The sequence below is a fragment of the Onychomys torridus genome, chromosome 14 (genome assembly GCF_903995425.1).
Source record: "Onychomys torridus chromosome 14, mOncTor1.1, whole genome shotgun sequence".
NCBI lineage: Eukaryota > Metazoa > Chordata > Mammalia > Rodentia > Cricetidae > Onychomys > Onychomys torridus.
This window is the reverse complement of record NC_050456.1, coordinates 78,199,080-78,219,412: the sequence shown is the minus strand read 5'-3', so window position 1 is coordinate 78,219,412 and position 20,333 is coordinate 78,199,080. Positions and strand designations below refer to the sequence as shown.

At 43.0% G+C, this 20,333-nt stretch overlaps 1 protein-coding gene across 5 annotated transcripts in view; it reads right to left on the bottom strand.

The window, feature by feature from the left end:
* The window catches only part of Tecpr2 (tectonin beta-propeller repeat containing 2), a 104,135-nt gene that overhangs the window by 63,892 nt on the left and 19,910 nt on the right, over nt 1-20,333 (bottom strand). For 4 of the 5 annotated variants that reach the window (XM_036205462.1, XM_036205461.1, XM_036205463.1 and 1 more), the window contains exons 3-4: nt 7,654-7,782; nt 6,473-6,604 (exon numbers count right to left, since the gene is read on the bottom strand). The exons of the other annotated variant lie outside the window; for it this stretch is intronic. In XM_036205462.1, coding sequence (XP_036061355.1) covers nt 6,473-6,604; nt 7,654-7,782 — 261 coding nt within the window. The remainder of the gene's footprint in view (nt 1-6,472; nt 6,605-7,653; nt 7,783-20,333) is intronic. 5 annotated transcript variants of the gene reach the window in all.

Sequence of the window (20,333 nt, the reverse complement as noted above, 5' to 3'; positions counted from 1 at the left end):
CAGGGAGCAACAACTCCATAGAAGCACCAGGAAAGAGCAGAATCTAAACCCTTGATACCTTGACAAGAGATGTTCCCACAGAACAGCAGTTCTAAGTGGGATCCACATACCACTAGGTCTCTAAGACTCTATCACAGCATATGCCAGGCTAAAACCATTTTCATAGAATACTGAGATATTGTTATATGCCCTTTATCTTAAATTTAAAATTGTATTTTATGTGTATGGGTGTTTTGCCTGATGTATGTTTGTATACCATATATGTACCTGGTAGCCATGGAGGCCAGATGAAGGTGTCAGATTCTCTGGAACAAGAGCTACAGATGGTTATGAGCTATCATGTGAGTGCTGGGAATTGAACCTAGGTCTTTTGGTAAAGCAGTCTGTGCTCTTAACCTCTGAGCCATTGATAAACCAGCCTGCCTCCAACTTAGGCTTCAAAGCCATCTTTTTTTTTTGAGCTGAGGATCGAACCCAGGGCCTTGCACTTGCTAGGCAAGCACTCAATCACTGAGCTAAATCCCCAACCCCTCAAAGCCATCTTATAGTAAAGATAAACTAGGTCCACTCATGTTTATAATTAAATCTGTTTATCAAGGATTGGGTCATGCCTCACCTGTAACCTGAACTACAGATGGTAGCTCTACTGCCTGTTGCAGGAAACAGCAACTGTGTCGTTGTTTCTAGTGGTTGTTATGAGCACCTTATTACGTTGCCCCCATAATTCTGTCTATTTGTCTGCCAAATCCCTTACTTGGAAACTACCTACCTTGGTGCTATAAAAACCTTTATCTTGCCCATGTTCAAAAATTAAAAACACTTACTTTTTGGCCATGATGGTTTGGGTTGGTGATCTTTCTCCTCCCATCTTTGGGATTAACACCATCTCTCCATCTGCATGCCCTTTCCATCACTACTGTTGTTTTGCTGTCGTGGATGTGTCATGCCCAACAAACTGCCCACCAAATGCTTTCACTGAAAGCACAGGAACCACTGTTTACAGAGCCACTTGGAACCTCATCATGAACCCTGACCACTTCACCAGACTACAAAAGTCACCATTCTCCCACCACAAACTCACACTAGAAATATGAGTTCCCCTGGAGAACATCTTGATGAAGAAAAGTGGCAATTTCAGCCCTAGGAAACGGTGGTTTTGCACTGGATAGGACCAAATGGAATGTGCACACACGGACCTTCTGCAGAATGAAGCACACTGCGTCTCCAGGAAAGAACCTGTAGCCGGTGGTGGCGGTGCACACCTTTAGTCCAAATGCTCAGGAGGCAGAGGCAGGTGGATCTCTGAGTTCGAGGCCAGCCTGCTCTACAGAGTGAATTCCAGGACAGCCAGGGCTATACAAAGAAACCCTGTCTTGAAAAACAAAAAACAAAACAAAACAAAAAATTCTGTGCCATGGCAGGAGTGTAGCTCAAACCAGATGCTGTCTTCACACACTATTTTCACTTGAAACACTATAATTACAGGGAGTGAGGTGTTGGCAGACATTATCTATGTAAATAAAGAAAGCTTGTTGTTTCAGTATTTGTTACCTTCAAGAGAAGATGAAAATGTTGAAAACTTGTATCTATATAAATTAGACAAAGTCCCAAAAGCTGGAGAATTTTGTGATCAGCATGATGGAGATATTAGTAATGGCATTTTTCTTTCTTTTTAAAAAAACTATTTATTTATTTTATACAATATGAGTATTTTGTCTACATGAATGTTTATGCACCAAGTATATGCCTGATGCCCCAGAAGCCAGAAGAAGGTGTCAGATTACATAGAACTAGAGTTAGTTGTGAGCCACCACTGGGTGCTAGAAACTGAACTCAGGTCCTCTCACCCAGTGCTGTTCTCAACCGCCTACCTAGTCATCTCTCCAGCCTCAGCCTTCTGATGGTATATAATACATGTGTGAACATCTGGAAGATCAGCACCATCTGAGACTCCTATTCTACCAAGTGACCGGCATGTAATACTGAAAACCATGCAAGGGCAAGAGACCCCTCAAAGTACGAGATAAACCACAGGTTTTAATGTGACAAGGCAGGAAAAACCCACCAGTGGTTTCAGATTCCACACTGCAATCAGTTTTTAAAGAGACCCCCACGTGATAAGGCTGCTCCCTAAAGCCACAGGATAGGCTGCCTCTCTATGAATTGTCTGTGAAGCAGTCCTCAGAAGCCTTAGGAACAATATATGTTACTGCTTTTACTTTTGAAAGATTTCTTTGTATTTTATGTGCATGAGTGTTTTGCCTGCATGCATGTCTATACACCTTGGGTGCCTAGTTCCCAGAGGTCATGGAGGGTGCTGGATCCCCTGGGAATGAGTTCCAGAGAGTTGTGAACTCTCACTATGAGTGCTGGGAACAGAACCCAGCTCCTTTGGTAGAGCAGCCAGTAAGTACTCTTAATCTCTAAAATATCTGTGGTGGTTTAAATAAGAATGGCCCCCACAGGCTCATATTGGTGTGGTCTTGTTGGAGGAAGTATGTCACTGGGAGTGAGCTTTGTAAATAAACTCACGCTAAGCCCAATTTTTCTCCCTCTCTCTTCCTGCTGCCTACAGATCAGGATGTAAAGCTGTCAGCTCCTGCTCCAATGCCATGCCTGTCTGCTTCCGACCATAGTAATAGTGGACTAACCTCTGAAACTGCAAGTGAGTCCCCAATTAAATGCTTTCTCTTAGAAGAGTTGCCTGATCATGGTGTCTCTTCAGAGCAATAGAACACTGACCAAGACAGCATCTCTCCAGCCCTGCCAGTGCTTTTGGCTGCCCACTAAAACCAGATGATAAGATCTTATTGCTGAAGACACCCACGCTTAGGTTGCAGGGCACAGAGAAATCAAGCAAGAACTAAGCTGGAAGCTTACTTCTTGCCGCCCAGTTTTCAGAGTGCCAGAAGGTAGTGCTATGCAGGTTTCTAGAAGAAAAAACAATCGCGAGTCCTACCCCATTCTGGACCTTGAGTGCTATACTATCCACCTGCCAGGCGGAGTATGGCAAAGGTCCACACCACAGGAGGGAATTCGCGCCTGTCATTAGAAAGCTGGTCAAAAGCCCACAGATGGAGGGGTCAGAGGTACTAGCAGGGAAGCTACTATTGTTGTTTTGCTGGATGGTCATGTTGTGCCCATCACATGACCTTCTAAATATTTGTGTTTATGCTCTTAGATTAGTGCTTCTCTCAGTGTTAATCAGAGAGGCTTCTTTTTGCAGTGGATAAAATATAACTGAAAAAATTCAAAAGTGGTCAAAGTGCTGAGAAGACATGACAATTGAATGCTTAGCTCTAAACAGGACATCTATACTGTCCCTCAAGGCTCAAAGAAGGTCTAAGAAAGGGGGGCAGAAAAGATATAAGGGCCTCAAGACAGGGAAGAGCGTTATGGAATGTTATCTTCTGGCATGATATTGTCATGAACTCATAGTAGCTATGACTGCCTACATAAGACCAGTGTAAGATTGGTCTCATCAACCTTCCAAAATGACAGGGGAGGGGCTCACAAGACCCACCGGCAGTCAATGGTTGCTCGGGGAGAGATTTTCTCCAGTGGTACAGCCACTAGTAAGTTGCCCATGCTCTTGTAAAAATAACCTCCAACATTCATGTTCATGTAAGTAACACTAATTAAACTCATTAGGTCACACACATACAAGAAAGAAATGGGGGGAGGAGGGAGGAGAGAGGGAGGAAAAGAAGGAAAGGAAAGGAAACCTCCATGTAATTTTTTTCTTTGCTTGTTTTGTTTTGGTTTTAGTTTTTTGAGTTTTTTTTTTTTTTTGAGACAAGGTTTCTCTGTATATTCCTGGCTGTCCTGGAACTCACTCTGTAGACCACACTGGCCTCAAACTCACAGAGATCCACCTACCTCTGCCTCCTGAGTGCTGGGATTAAAGGTGTGTGCACCTTGACCGCCCAGCTGTAATTTCATTTTATTTTTTATTTTATTTTATTTTCTATCATCAGCTTGTTACAGTACAAATTCTTATCCTAATAGTGAAATGTTTCATTGAGGCTTGCCCAGTGATTGAGTAAAACCAAAAGTTATTATAAGCCACATTCATCCTAGGGTCCCCCCTGCTATATATACAGCCTCCATGGTTCTGTGGGTGGCAGTCTGATTGTTCTTTGCTTTACATCTAGTATCCACTTATGAATGAGTACATACCATGTTTGTCCTTCTGAGTTTGGGTTACCTCACTCAGGATGATACTTTCTAGTTCCATCCATTTGCCTGCAAATTTCATGCTGTCATTGTTTTTCTCTGCTGAGTATTACTCCATTATGTATATGTGTCACATTTTCCTTATCCATTCTTAAGTTGAAGGGCATCTAGGTTGTTTCCAGGTTCTGGCTATTACACATAGTGCTGCTATGAACATAGATAGTTAAGCATGTATCTTTGCGGTATGATTGAGCATTCCTCAGGTATATGCCAAGAGTATGGCTTGGTCTTGTGGTAGATCGATTCCCAATTTTCTGAGAAACTGCCATACTGATTTCCACAGTGGTTGTACAAGTTTGCACTCCCACCAACAGTGGAGGAGTGTTCCCTTTGCTCCACATCCTCTCCAACACAGACTGTCTAATAGTGTTTTTGATCTTACTGGCTGTAATTTTAAACTGTAGCCTTTCAGGAAATGACTGTTTGTCAGGGTACAAGTATAATGAAAAAAGAACACTCACAGTAATCTGAAAAGGCTATGCAAATATTCCCACCATTTCCAATACTTGCCTATGTGAGGCCGGGTGTTCTTTGTAGACTCCAACCAAAATGGTGTATTTCTCATTTGTTTTGATATCGTGCTATTTCACAAAACTATGTTGTCTTACATTAACACACAGTGGAGTTATACAGCTAAGGGCTGGAAATACAGCTCAGTGACAAGAGTGCTTGCCTAGCACAAGCAAGAACTAGATTATGATCCCCTTATACATAATAATAATCCTTTAAACATTTTTAAATTTCTCAGGTTTTTTTGTTGTTCTTTAATTTTTTTGTTTGTTTGTTGTTTTGATACAGGGTCTCAATATCTATCTCTGGCTGGTGTAGAACTCAGTACATAGACTAGGCTGGCCTCAACTCAGAGAAATCCATTTGCCTCTGGCTCCCAGATACCCAGTCAGCTTTAGTGACTTTTCTTATTATATTTACTTGGTGAGCTGCATGTCCATGCCACAGCACATAGAGAAAGTTAAATGACAACTGAAAGGGCCAATCAGTTCCTTTCTGTCACGTGGATCCAGGGTGTCAAACTCAGGTCATCAGGCTTGGTATCAGGTCACTTCACCACTGAACTATCTCTCCAGTTCTGAATTTTAATTTCTAACATGGTATATTTTATGTATATATAAAATATATAATCCCTACAAAACAAAAACTTTTGGGGTCATCTTTCTAAGAGTATAAAAGTTCCTGAGAACAGAAAGTTTAGGAACTAATGCTGGGGAGTATTGATAACAGTTCAGTCTTAGATTAGAGGGCTAATAGTTCTTCTAGGCATAGTGGCTATCTCAAAACAAAACAAAAACAAATAAAGAAACCCTACTAAGTTACTAGAATTTAACACAGGGAATGAAGGGGAAAGGGCAGTCCACCCAATGTTTAGTCCACCTGGCAGGCACATGGCAAAACAAAACACAGGCATTGTAAGGCCTGACTTACAGTAGGAAAGCCAAGGGCTTTGGAGCAGAACTGTTTGAAAGGAGTCTGCCAGGCCCATGCTTATGCCCCTGGACTGAATCCTGGAAATAAGGACATACGGACAGGCTGCCAAGATGGCTCAGTGGGTAAAGGTGCTTTGCTGTCTGGCCTGATGACCTGAGTTGGGTCCCTGGGACCCACATGGTGGAAGGAGAGCTGACCCCTGCAAGTTGTCCTCTGACCTGCACACACTAGGAAAAGTGTGTGTAAGGCCCCATGCCCCCACACAAAATCAATAAAAGTGAAAAATGTAGACTACATACAACCCCAGGTGCTCCGATGAAGAGGGTCTAAAATGACATGTGACTGGGGTAGAATACCAAGCTCCTGCTAAGTCTTTCCACCACTTCCTCCACAGGTCTTCTGTGGAAGATGCTGGCTGGAGCCAAGTTCTCCATTCACTGGATCACGACCCTTTGTCCACAGACACGACTGGAAACGTACAATTTGTTCTTTTGTTCCTTTTGAGATACTTGAACTACGTAACTCCAGTTGGCTTGGCACTTTCTATGCAGCCCAGGCTGGCCTTAGACTCATGAAAATCCTCCCACTTCAGCTCTCAAGTGCTGGAATTATAGGCATCGCCACGTCTGACTCAAATATGTGATCTTCACCACTGGTGTAGAAGCAGCTTATAAAACACTGGAAAGTCCATGGGAGAAAACGATGTAACAACTGGCAGCATAAGGGCGCAGTGGTGGAGAGCATAAGCCACTGGAGTGTGAGCAATGGACAGCATCTCTGAAAACCACCTTACCTGATCTAGATCTAGAGAGGAGTAGACGATCTTCCCCTTGTCATCTCCAGAGAACAACTTCATCCCATTGGGGCTCCAAGCCAGAGCTGTAATGCTGGTTTTATGAACACCAGTGACATCAAATCTCCGAAGCTATGGGTGACAACAGAGCAAAGGAGAGCTGAGTGACTGCAGTTATGTGACGGTCACTCCTACTTTGGGAGGAGCTGGTTTTCCACACACAACTGTGCACAAGGTTCCCTCTGTCTATCCACATTCGAAACTCACAAGATGGCTCATCAGACAACAGCAATTGTGGCCAAGCTTGGGGATGTGAGTTTGATCTGTGGAACCCATATGGTAGAACGAGAGAACTGACTCCCCCAGGTTGTTCTCTGACCTCCACACATGAGCTGTAGTACATGTGCATGCATACACACACACACACACACACACACACACACACACACACACACACACCACAATTTTTTGGAGCTGAGGACCAAACCCAGGGCTGTGTACTTGCTAGGCAAGTGCTCTCTACCACTGAGGTAAATCCCCAATCCCCACAATACAATTAAAAAAAAAAAAAAAAAAACTCACAAAGAACACAAGAGAGCATTAAGTAAAAATAAGAGCACTAAGGGATTGGGGATTTAGCTCAGTGGTAGAGCGCTTGCCTAGCAAGCACAAGGCCCTGGGTTCGGTCCTCAGCTCTGGAAAAAAGAAAGAAAGAAAGAGAGAGAGAGAGAGAGAGAGAGAGAGAGAGAGAGAGAGAGAGAAGCACTAATATGTGCTTTATGCCAAAAGTCTGGTGAAGGGACCCAGTTATAATGCACAATGTCATGGTGAATATATGATTTCTAGGCAGAGAAGGACCACCACACCTTTCTTTTTTTTTTTTTTTTTTTTTTTGAGACAGGGTCTTATATGTAGACCAGACTGGCCTCAAACTCACAGGGACGCACCTATCTCAGCCTTGAGAGTACAGGGATCAAAGGCGTGTACCACCATCCCCAGCTCTGAGAATTTGTCATCTTAAAAATCCTGAGGAACGGGGTTGGGAATTTAGCTCAGTGGTAGAGCACTTGCTTAGCAAGCGCAAGGTCCTGGGTTCAGTCCTCAGCTAAAATAATAATAATAATAAAAAAATCCTGAGGAACCTGCCAAGGGGGAAGCAGTGCTAGAACCCGAGCACTCACCTGCTTGTTCCTCCCCGGCAGTGAAGACACAAGCTGGAAAACTGCAACCTTGCCAGAGGCGGTGCCTGCTGCCACAAGGTCATCAAAGCAGCTCAGCAGCTTCACCACAGTGATAGACTCTGTCTTCCCCTAAAGGAGGACATGTCAAAAACAAACTACCTGTGACCAGAGACACTTACATGAAAAAAAGTAGCTGTAAAGTTAGAACCATGAAAGTAGGTCCTAGGCTGCAGCATATAAATTTCTGACTGGAAATGTGTACAAGTCAGAAAGAAATTTTTCTAGGATCTCTGCCTTTATTATTATTATAACAATATATAGAATCCCAAATTACCATTTTGAATACATTTCGGTACACAGTGTATCTATAGTGTATAGTCATCCACTATTATCCTCCATTCCCAGAATTATTTTCATGTTGTCAAGTGGGAACTTTACACTCATCAAATAATAAGCCCCATTTGGTGGTGGTGGTGCACACTTTAATCCCAGCACTGGGGAGGCAGAGACTGGCAGATGTCTGAGTTCAAGGGCAGCCTGGTGCACAGAGAGAGTTCCAGCGCAGCTAGGACTGTTTCACAGAGAAACCTCATCTTGAAAAACAAAAACAAAAATAAAAAAACAAAACAAAAAACCAATAAGCCCATTTTCCCACCCAGCGCCTGGCAACTCCATTCTCTTTTAGACCTCTAGGACTCTAACGCCTTATTGTCTGTCTTTTTCCAACTGCCGTATTACCTAGCACCATGTCCACAAGGTCCATGAAGCATGCTGCGGCATCCATTAGAATTTCCCTCGCTCCATCCCTTTATATAGTCATACACAGTTTTTAATTGATTTAAAATTAATCTTTTATTGTCATGGATGTTTCTGTTTTGAGACAGGGTGTCTTTATACTACCTTGGATGACTGTGAACAACCCAACTCTTCTCCCCCTTCCGATTCCCACATGCTGGAATTATTGCTCATTTGTCACCATGCCTGGCTTTATCCACTCCTGTTTTTTGTCTTTTTTTTCCCCCACAAGACAGAGTTTTTCTGTTTAGTCTTTGCTGCTGTCCTGGAACTCACTTTGTAGACCAGGCTGGCCTTGAACTCACTGAGTTCCACCTGCCTCTGCCTCCCAAGTGCTGGGACTAGGGCGTGCACCACCATCACCTGGCTACTCCTATTCTTTTTTAATATGACTTTTTAAAGTCAGTACACAAAGCCAAGGATTTCCTTACAACATATTCTCACACACATATCATTATACTATGTTCTTGTTCACTCCCCTCCCCTTTCCCTCTAGATATCCTTCTGGCCACTTTCAAGCCACAGGTATAGTCCATTACCCTGTCTATCTCTTTTCTTTTTTGCAGGCAGGGTCTCACTATGTGGACCATGCTGGCCTTGAACTTGTGGAGATGCACCTGTCTCTACCTCCACACCCAGCTATCCTGGTGATCTCCATATCCACTAGTCTTTTAATGAATACTTGAGTTATTTCTCACTTTAGACATTGTAAATAATGCTATGCAGACTGTACAAACATCTCTTGAACTCCTGCTTTCAAGACAGGTATGACAGTGCATGCCTATAATTGCACAACATGAACCACCTTATTTATTTGTAATTTTTCTGAGATAATCACATGCAGTCTAGGGTAGCTTCAAACTTGGATGATTTTGAATTTTTTTTTTTTTTTTTTTGAGACAGGTTTTCTTGGTGTAACAGTCTCAGCTGTCCTGGGACTCGATCTGTAACCCAGGCTGGCCTCGAACTCAGAGGTCTGCTTGCCCCTGCCTCCTGAGGGATTAAAGGCGTGCATCACTGCCTGGCTAACTCTGAACTTCTTGGTCCTCCTACTTCTACCTCCAGTGGCAGGATTACAGGACTATCTCTATGCCTGGTTTGAAGTGATGCTGGAGATGAACCAGGAGCTTCCTACATGTTAGGCAAGCACTCTAACCAAATGAGCCACATCCCAGTCCACACAGTGATCTTCATACATTGAACTATCCTTACATTCTAGGAATCAATTTAACTTTGATCATGGTATATCATTCTTTGAACCTGCTGCTGAATTCAGTTTGCTAGCATTTTTTGAGGATTTCTGTAGATGTAACCGTACTGATGTTCACAAGGAATGATGCTGTATGGTTTTATCTGGTATCTCCGTCAGGCTTTGTTTTCAAAGTAATGTTCATGTTACTTTTTTTTTTTTTTTCTGGTTTTTTGAGACAGGGTTTCTCTGTGTAGCTTTGGAACCTGTCCTGGAATTCACTCTGTAGCCCAGGCTGGCCTCGAATTCACAGAGATCCGCCTGCCTTGCTTCTCAGTGCTGGGATTAAAGGCCTGCACCACCACTACCGGCTACAAAATGTAAATTTTAAGGAGAAAAAGAACACTGGGAAGTGGAATGGAGAAAAGTCCTGTGTTCAAGGAGATAAACGGAATAAAGGTAACCTCAGGGCAAGATCCCACGCAGCTAAATTTCCAACCTATGAAAAGGAACTAAAGAAAAGCTTAGAGCTGGGTGTGGTGGTGCACACCTTTAATCCCAGCACTACTAGAAAGGCAAAGGTTGGCAGACCTTTGAGTTTGAGACCAGCCTGGTCCAGAGATTCAGTTTCGGGACAGCCAAGCTTAGGCAGTGAAAGACAGAAAGTTAGTGAAGATATAATTGAACTAGGGGGCCAAGTTCCATCTCCAGTAAGCAGCAGGACTTGGTAGCTTCTGTTAGCATTCAGACTCACCCCTTGGGGACCTGGCCAATATGCAGGCAATACCTTAGCTCACTCAGGATCCTGATAATGTCATATGCTCATCGTGGTCTCTGTGCATGTGCTATGTCCACTCATAAAAAGGCGGGGTCCACCCTCTTTCTCATATCTTTTTCTCTTCTTTTCTTCTTCCTCTTCTCTCCTTAGCTCCTTTCTCTCCCCCAACCAATAAAACTCTATGTGAATGTGGTCTGCATGGTATATCTCTCTCTTCAGCTCCCACTTGCAGTGACTGCTTCAAGCCATTTTCAAAATACAACAGCTTCAGCCACATGGTTCTGGCTTTAGAGTTAAGGATAGAAGAAACAGGTTATGGAATTTGCTGCTGAGATTAAGGAAAGCTGCTGAGGCCAGGGGTGTGTCCACACAGGGGTGGACCATGAATGGAGGCTTAGAGAGGCCACTGCATGAAGCTATGAAGCTAAAGCCTGGCCTGCTTTGGAGATCCCAGGGAGTGGAACCAGCACAAGAGAAAGAAGTGTGTTGCATTTTTGCAGTTAACAAAGCTGACCAGAATTGGAGATCTGACTAGTGTGTGTTTTGATAACAGACATGGAGGTGCTGGAGTTTGCCCAGCTGGTTTCAGTCTTGCTTTGGTCCAGTATTTCACTATACTTTTTTTTTCTCCCCACTATACTCTCTTCCTTATATTTTGGAATGGTAATGTATATCTGTACCATTTTATGTTGGAAGTATGTGATGTTTTTTTATTTTTATTTTATAGGGGATTACAGTTAAGAGACTGCATGAATCTCAGAAGAGACTTTGAACTTTAGACTTTTAAATAAGTTTGAGACTTTTATGGGGACTTTTGGAGTTGGACTGAATGCACTTTTGCATTATGGTATGGCTACAAGACTTTGGAGACAAGGGAGTGGGATGTAGTGGTTTGAAAGATAATGGTCCCCAAAGGGAGTGGCACTATTAGGAGGTGTGGCTTTATTGGAGTGGGTGTGGCCTTGTTGGAGGAAGTGTGTCACTGTGGGGGTGAGCTTTTAGGTCTCCTATGCTCAAGCTCCTCCCTGTGTCACAGTCAACTTCCTCTTGCCTGCAAGATGTGAACTCTAAGTCACTTCTCTAGCACTACACCTGCCTGCATGCTGCCATGCTCCCCACCATGGTGATAATGGACTAAACCTCTGAAACTGTAAGTGAGCCACCCCAATTAAATGCTTTCCTTTATAAGAGTTGCCGTGGTCATAGTGTCTCTTCACAGCAATAGGAACTCTAAGACAGATGGGTAGGAAAGTGAGAAGGATGTAGGAAGAGATGAGGGAGGAGAAACTATGATTTGAATATTTTCTGAAAAGAAATATATTTTCAAAAAATAAAAAAAGAGCCGGGCAGTGGTGGCGCATGCCTTTAATCCCAGCACTCGGAAGGCAGAGCCAGGCAGATCTCTGTGAATTTGAGGCCAGCCTGGTCTACGGAGAGAGTTCCAGGAAAGGCGCAAAGCTACACAGAGAAACCCTGTCTCAAAAAACAAAAACAAACAAACAAAAAATAATAAAATAAAATAAATAAAATTTTATTTTACTTTAAAATGTTATGTATATGTCTGTGAGGGTACGTGCATGTGAATGCAGGTGCTTCTGAAGGCCAGAAGAGGGTTTTGGATGCCCAGAAGCTGGAGTTACAGGTGGTTCTGAGCTCTCTGATGTGGTACTGAGAACCAGACCTGGGTCCTCTGCAAGAGCAGTACATACTCTTAAACATGGAGCCGTTCTTCCAATACCATGGACGTCACTTCAGCTGGAGAGGGAGGGCCCCACAACAGTAAGGGGGAGTTCTAAATGGTCACCTACCTTCCTGACACATCTGTGATCAGAAGCAGCTATCAGCAGTAAGAACCTACCTCAAAATATGTGGAGGACAGAGTACTTTTGAACCACTCTGGATCCTGAAACATAAGGTGTTCCAGGAACAAAAACTGCTTTCCACAGGGTGGAGGGTGAAACGTAAGTGTCTACTATTGTGTTAAAGACTAAAAGTGACCAAATCTACCTACCATATTTTACCGGCAAGCTATCTCTGGAAGCCACAAGCTAACAGACTTGAGCTCCAAATCAATTTATTTTCTTTTTTAAAAAATATTTATTTATTTTTATATTATGTACGTTAGCATTTTGCCTGCATGCCTGAGGGTGGCGGATCCCCTAGAACTGGTGTTACACACAGTTGTGAGCTGCCATGTGGGAACTGAACCTGGGACCTCTAGAAAAGCAGCCAGTGCTCTTAACCTTTGAGCCATCTCTCCAGCCCCCAAATCAATTTCATTAGATAGATTCTGCACAAAGAACTTCAAGCTAGGATAGGAAATTATGCCTAGTGGTTTCCTAACATCCACTGTCTTCCCAGAAACCTCCTTTTCCATTCTAAATCTTTAATCTTCAAAATAACAAAAATTTAAAGAAATGCTGATTAATCATGAATAAATTGGGCCCTTATTGAGAGAGAACTAAAGGTCAGGAGTAGTAATAGTACATGACTTTAATTTCAGCATTTGGAGGTAGAGACAGGGGCTGTCTCTCTAAGTTAGAGGCCAGCCTGGTCTACATAGTGAGTTCCAGGACAGCCAAGGCTGTATAGAGAGACCCTGTCTCAAAAACCAAGGGAGACAGAACACGATGAAGAAAGGAGCCCTGACAAAAGGTTATTCCCAACAATAAAAATAAATACAAAAAGAAAAGTTTGTTTGGGTGGTGGTGCACACCTTTGATCTCAGCACTCTGAAGGCATTCTGTGAGTTCAAGGCCAGCCTGGTCTACAAAGCAAGTTCCAGAACAGGCAAGGCTACACGGACAGACCTGTACTGGAAGAAAAGGGAAGGGGAGGAGAGGGGAGGGAAGTCTGAAGTCAGAAGAGCCCACCCCAGAGCCAAGACCAACTTGATGTCTGTGTGGACAAGCACAGAGCCACTGAGAGGTGATGCTTGCCCTGGCTCTCCCAGGCTTGCCCAGTTAATTAAACAATATACCTGAAAAGGATTTATAAACTGATTCCTGGCATGTTTGGTTCTTAGATCAATAATACTATTAACTAACACTGACTCAATCTTCATGTGAGTTTATTAAAATCATGGCACAACACAAAAATATTCAAGCTTCAAATCTTTTGTGAGATCATCTTTTATTTTGAGATCATTTATTCACAGGAACCACACAACTGTTTCTCCTTTTGGCAAACTCCCTTAATTTCTGATGTAGTAATTTCTACAGTCATCATCCTGCCAAATATATGAGAATACTCTCCATATTCTAGGTACCAAGTGAATCTATGGTTCACCAAAGTAGCTTATATTCCTGGTTCTCTTATAGACTAGCTATGAGACATGCACACGAAAAAGCTGCCTACAGCAACTGGGGGTGGTACTGACAGCTCATTTTCATACAGCACTTTACAGCTTTCAGGATATTTTCATGGGCTATAAATAAATCCAATGCCAGATGGTGATACAGGTTAACAAATCCAGATCTTAGGCAATAAGGAACAGAGGGATCCTTTGAAAATTCTTGAGCTTGCTAGTGTTATCAGTCAGGTCTTTCTTTCTTTCTTTTCTTTCTTGTTTTTATTTTTTTAAAGACTTATTTATATGTTATGTATACAGAAGAGGGCGCCAGATCTCATTACAGATGGTTGTGAGCCACCATGTGGTTGCTGGGACTTGAACTCAGGACCTCTGGAAGAGCAGTCAGTGCTCTTAACCTCTGAGCCATCTCTTCAGCCCAAGTCAGGTCTTTCTTAAGCATGATTAGAAGCAGGCAGGAGGAACACGGGAGTGGGGCTAGGCAGGAAGACCAGCTTGAGCTTGCTGCAATAGTTCAGGCCAAAGTTAGCAAAGAGTCAAGTCGAGCAAACCACAGTTAATGAAATGGGCCCAAGGCAGTAAAGCCATAATGAAGACAAACATCATCTTCTTGGGATGCTGATAGCAACATGATAGCAGTGTAATTTTTATAGCTTTTTTCCTTTATTATTTTATTTTATATACATGAGTGTTATGCCTGCACATATGTCTTCATATCACCTGTGTGCTTGGTACTTTTGGAGTTCAGAAGGTGGCCTTGGATCCCCTGGAACTGGAATTGTAGATGGTTGTGAGCTGCCATGTGAGTACTAAGAACCAAACCTGGGTCCTCTGCAAGATCAGCCAGTGATAGCAGTGTATTTTTTTTTATTTTGTTTTAATTTTTATTTTTTATTTTTTTTAAATTAATTAATTTATTTATTTTTCTAATACCAGCTTGATACAGTATAAATTCTTATCTTAATTGTGAAATGTTTCATTGAGGGTTGCTCAGTAATTGAGTAAAACCAAATCTTATTATAAGTTACAGTCATCCTAGGGTACCCCATGTTATGTTTATAGCTTCCATGGTTCTGTGGGTTGCAGTCTGACTGTTCTTTGCTTTATATCTAGAATCCACTTATGAGTGATTTTGTTTGTCCTTCTGGGTTTGGGTTACCTCAGCAGTGTATTTTTTTAAGGCAGTGTCTTTCTATGTAGTCCTGGCTAGCCTAGAACTCATGTTCACTATGTAGACCAGGCTGGCCTCAAACGCACAGAGCTCCACCTGCCTCTGCCTCCTGAGTAATGGGTTTATAAGCATGGGCCACTATGTCCAGCTACCATAACCTTTTTAAGTGAATGTTTTCCCGTGACAGGCAACTTGCTAAGCATTGTACCTCCATTGCTGAACCTGCAATCAACCTGTGAAGGGAGAAGCTACCTATCACCATCTCTGTGTTATTATAAAAGAGGGCTCCAAGAAGCTGGATAACTTGTCAAAGGCACTTAGCATCAAGTCAGGGTCCACAAGCAAGGATGAGTATCTCTAGGACCCACTAGGCCTCAGCTCTGGGCTCTGGGCCGTCTTTGAGTTTATTCAAAGATCTTGTTGATAGATAGTTTGCTAGGGGTGTGAAGAGGAAAGAGAATAAAAGGAATTGTATTATCTGGACCTACCTTACATGAGAATGATGGTGCCACCAGAAAAATTCACTGACACTGCTTCTAAGGGAAAAGGTGACATACCATGTTTTAGATATACAAAGTCTTAACGTGGTAACGGGTATTGAAAGAGTATTTTACTAAGAATATGTAACTACAAAACCACACTCCATAGAGAAGCAAAATAGCTTGTTAGAGATCTTGCCATGCCACAGCACAAATTTGAAACAGTTTGTAATTTTTCTGAATGGTTTCAAAATAAAAATAATCATTCAGTATCCACTGCAGTATATATATACATGTTTTCTAATAAGCCTATTGCTAAGCTTGGATTAATATTAATTAGCCATTAATAAATGCCATGGGAAAAGAAATAAATGCCATGGTTTCTAAGAACCAAATTACCCCAAGAATCAGACTACCAGCACTCAACCACGGTTCAGACAGAAGCAGACTTTGACGCTTCAACCTCACACAGTACAAACACACTTGAAAATGCTAAGACAGGAAAACAATAAAATAAAAATAAAAATAGAAAACCTATGAAATGTATCGCTGAGTTTTCACAAAAAGGAAAATCTGTAGCACCAAAAATAAAGACAATGCAGCCAAAGCGGGCAGAAAGCAGTGTTGAAGGCACAGACGCCCTGTGACTGACTGCCTTCCCAGATGTTAGCTGCCACCCACACAGAGCCTTGGGTCCCCAAGCTGTGGCAGAGGAGAACAAACTCGGAGCCAGACACAGAGAGAAGCTGGGATGCACATCCTCTGCAAAAGTTCTAACTCCCAGGATCTAACCCTAACTAGGAGTAACCTAGAAGACCACACTGGGGCAAATGAACTCAAAAGGGATAGTTCTTCCCCAGGCACTGACTGGAATGAATAAATGGAAGGACCTTGCTCAGTGGTAGAGCACATGCAGGAGGCCCCAGTATAAAGGAGAGGGAAACGAGAAGGAGTAACAATAACAATCTGCTCCATTCAGCATCACGCTTTAAATTTTTCTCTCTATTTCAAAGATGCTACAGCCAGACAGTTAATCTGAAGAGGTTCTGTGCTGGGAACACTGTAAGCTCACTAACAGAGGCAAACAAACCCATCTACAGAGAGGTCTGGATTCTCACACTTTTCTATCAAATAGCTCAAGGATGGGGGTCACAGGAGGACATGGTCAGGTGTAGAAAGACAGGTATGTAAAGTTGTTGTCCTGGATGACAGCCAGCCAAACACGAAGTGCTTTGTTATGATATTCTTCTTGGCTGTCACTGTCACTGTCTTGGTCTTCCTATGCTACCCAGGCTGGTCTTATTCTTTTCGAGACAGGGTTTCTCAGTTGTAGCCCTAGCTGTCCTGGAACTAGCTCTATAGACCAGGCTAGCCTCAAATTCAGAGATCCACCTGCTTCTGCCTCCCAAGTGCTGGAATTAGGGCGTGTACCACCACACTCAGTTAAAATTCTGTTTTCATGTGTGAACACAAAATGTGACATACACTGCCATCAGCATCACTGAAGTTCTGATGTACCTCTCTCTGACTCCATATCTATCTCACCAAAACCCTGCTTTTAAACCAGGATTAAGTTTTCCCTTGTTTTTAATCATAGTTTTTCCTAAAGTGTGTGCACCCTTGAGCACTGGAGCGGATCGTTTGTTATGGTGATTTGGCATATGAAGGGCTGGCCCTCTACCTTACTGACCCACACAGTCAATCTTTCTGGTGTCTGCTGTTCATCAGCCTAGAAGACTGACTAATGACCATACTTGAGAGATTGAAGATTAAGCCAAAAATCCACCTTGTTATTTTATACTGAACAAATAGTTATGCAAACAAGAATGCCCTGAGGAGTGACCTACATATTCTACCCCCCGCCCCAGTCTATCAACATGAGCAGCAAGTATCTGTAGAATACTTGGCAAGAAGGGATCAATTTCTGATCAAATACTCATCATGCTCTCAGACCACAAGGGTCCCACCATGAGAGCTGCTTGGAGGACAGGCCTCGAACAGAGCTGTCCATCTGTGAACACAGCTCTTGAGTCTCCCTGCTACACAAGCTGATGTTTAGTTTTCCCAAGTAACACAGCAGACAGTTCCCTTCCTTCAGTCACATTCTCTTTTCTAGTATAAAAGCAGTCCTTTCTCATTCTGGCCTAGGAGACATTCTTCTGCTTCTTTATTTGGGATGTGTGTCTGTGTGTGCACACATGCCGTGCACGCTATATATAGGAAGAGGATAACTTGCAGGAGTAGGTTCTTTTCATCCACTATGTGGGTCCTCCAGATTGAACTCGGGCCATAGGTCTTTACCCATCAAGCCATCTTGCTGTTTCTTTCAGATGACTCTGGCCACCTGTGATCTAATCTATTGTGTGTTAACTCTCCTGCCTCCCTTACTCCCAACTTCCTATACCACATATTGCTGTCCTCTGGCTAGCAATAAGACCTCCTGAAACAGAAATCCAGTAATTAAAAAATGCTGAGAAGCTGGGGAAGGCGCAAATTGGTAACTCCCAGTACCCAGGAGACTGAGCCAAGAGGACTGCCATGAGTTCAAGGTCAGCCTGAACAACAGAGTGAGCCTGTCTCCAAAGGAAACAAAGCTGCTAAGGAAGATTTGATTTGAAAAGTGACTGGACTGGCTTTCTGGACCTACACCAAAGCATCAGGCTGGCTCCCCCACCTTCTTGGGCACCATGGCAGGCTGTTCTTCCTTTATATGTGGACAAAACCACATCAGGAGAAAGCGCTCTTTGTGAGCTAGCTCATGGGAACTGTCAAGTCTGACAAAGCTTTCATTATGAGCTTCTTGTGGCAAGCCAAAGCTTAAACTTCAGCAGAACCTGCTAGCATATTAAATACCTGGTATGTGCAAAATATTCTGAGACAGTTAAGAAGGCCAAAGTAAGATGAAGATTCATAAGAATTGCCTTTCTTCACTAACAAAGAGCAACTGTTAGAGTTCTCAGACAACCGTGCTGCCTCCTCTGGCAACTCCTTCCGTAACTCAAAATGGAGTAGAGTAATGCAGGGCTGAGGGGGAGCATAGGCCTGATGCTCAGAGGACCTAAACAACAGGACGAGGCAAATGACTCAGAAAGAGGGACACCTAGACTGCCAGCATCACCCTCAGCTGTCAAGGGACAGAAAACAATCCCCCACTCTGTCAGTGCTAGTGGCTAAACTCAGTGACTCCTGAAAGCTGGGCAAATGCTCTACACCTAACTGTCACATAACCCTAATACAGAAAATGTTGACTGCAGGAGGCTGTGGGAGTAAACAGCAGGTGACAACTAATATTTAACAGGTTGACCCACCAGATGAATAACACTCTGTTGGGGAGTCCCACTAGGCAAAGTCCACGGGGTCACTGGCTGTGGAAACCAGTTGTTTTCTATCTGTAACTTTTTCATGTGCTACCACTTACCTCTCCAAAAAGCTGTGGGATTCTTTCCACAGCCCATTGGTAATGTGCTTTACATCTTTGGGAACACATATAGCCATGCATGGTCAGGAAGATGATTGTTGTTTAAGCTGTAGAATTCTGATTATTAGATATAATACTAGGATATTTTTCATAACTGACACAGGAAAGTAACAGTATCCTCAGTCACAAAGACAGTTAATTTTAGATTTCAGAACAAATTCAAAACAAACTAGCTGCCCCTGAAGAGAATATACAAATATAAGTTCCAGGTGTTTATTGCTGAATCAAGGTCAAAATTGAAGCAACCTTGGTAAACATAACCCCCTGTAGTAATTCTCTTTCTGCATGTACCCCAACCACTCAAAGTTCAGCCAACTAACTGCTATTGTTAAGTCCTGAATTTCAATGTCATTCTCTCTTTGGGAACTCTAACCGCTCAGGCTACATGCTTGGCCAAGCATTACTCACTGGCTGGTCAGTACAACCTTCCCAGCCTAAGAAAAACTGTGTGACTTATCATGTGTTATGAGACTGGGTCAGATCCTGAACATGTAACATGTAATTGTCCAGAGTTTGGCTGTGAGAGGAGAAGAAGGAGTGACAGAGTGTATGAGTGACTATGTGTTTACTGAAAAGGAGATGTAGCTGAATCTGCAGAAGGAATAATGTCAGAGAACTGCTGAGAGAGAGAGAGAGAGAGAGAGAGAGAGAGAGAGAGAGAGAGAGAGAGAGAGCTGAAAGACAGATGTACTGAATATGAAGAAGTGAGAAAGGTGAGCGAGTAAAGAGTGAGCGAATGATGTAGAAGTGTGTGTGCGCGCGCGCGCGTGCGTGCGCGCGTGTGTGTGTGTGTGTGTGTGTGTGTGTGTGTGTGTGTGTGTGTGAAAGAGAGAGGGAGAGAGGGAGGGAGAGAGGGAGAGAGAGAGAGGGAGGGAGAGAGAGAGAGAGAGAGGGAGAGAGAGCAAAAGAGAGCTGCGACCTGAAGGAGCTGCTGCTATGCAGAGGAGCTATGTGGTGTTAGACTGTGTGTGTGGATTTGCAGAGAGAGCTGAGCAGAGAATGAGGAGTAGCTAGGCAGGAGAGAGAACAAGAGAGATTTTCAGAAAAAGATTCTGAGATGTATGTTTGTAAAGAGAGATATACAGCTGTATGTAAAGAGATGTAGCTGTGTGGAGACAGATTTTCAGAGAAAGATCTTTCTTAAGATGAAGTAAAAGAGAAAGTTACCATCAGAAAGTGTTTATGTTTCCTTATTTTTCCCCTCAGATAGATAAGGGCTTTTCCTAAGCTCTTGCCACATTTGTAGATTTGTTTGTTTGTTTGTTTCATTACCCTGGTGCTAACTGGAGGCTGGGCCCCCCAGTTAGCATTAGCTGACAAAATCACCCTGTGAAGTGCAGCAGGATCCAGCTTCATTTTCTTTCTATGTTCATATTCAATTGTTACAAGCCATTTATTTTGGAAAACATCTTGCAGGACAGCTTGCCCTTCCCCCTGCCCAGTTCAAATCCAACATGATGTCCAAGAGGTTTTACAGTCT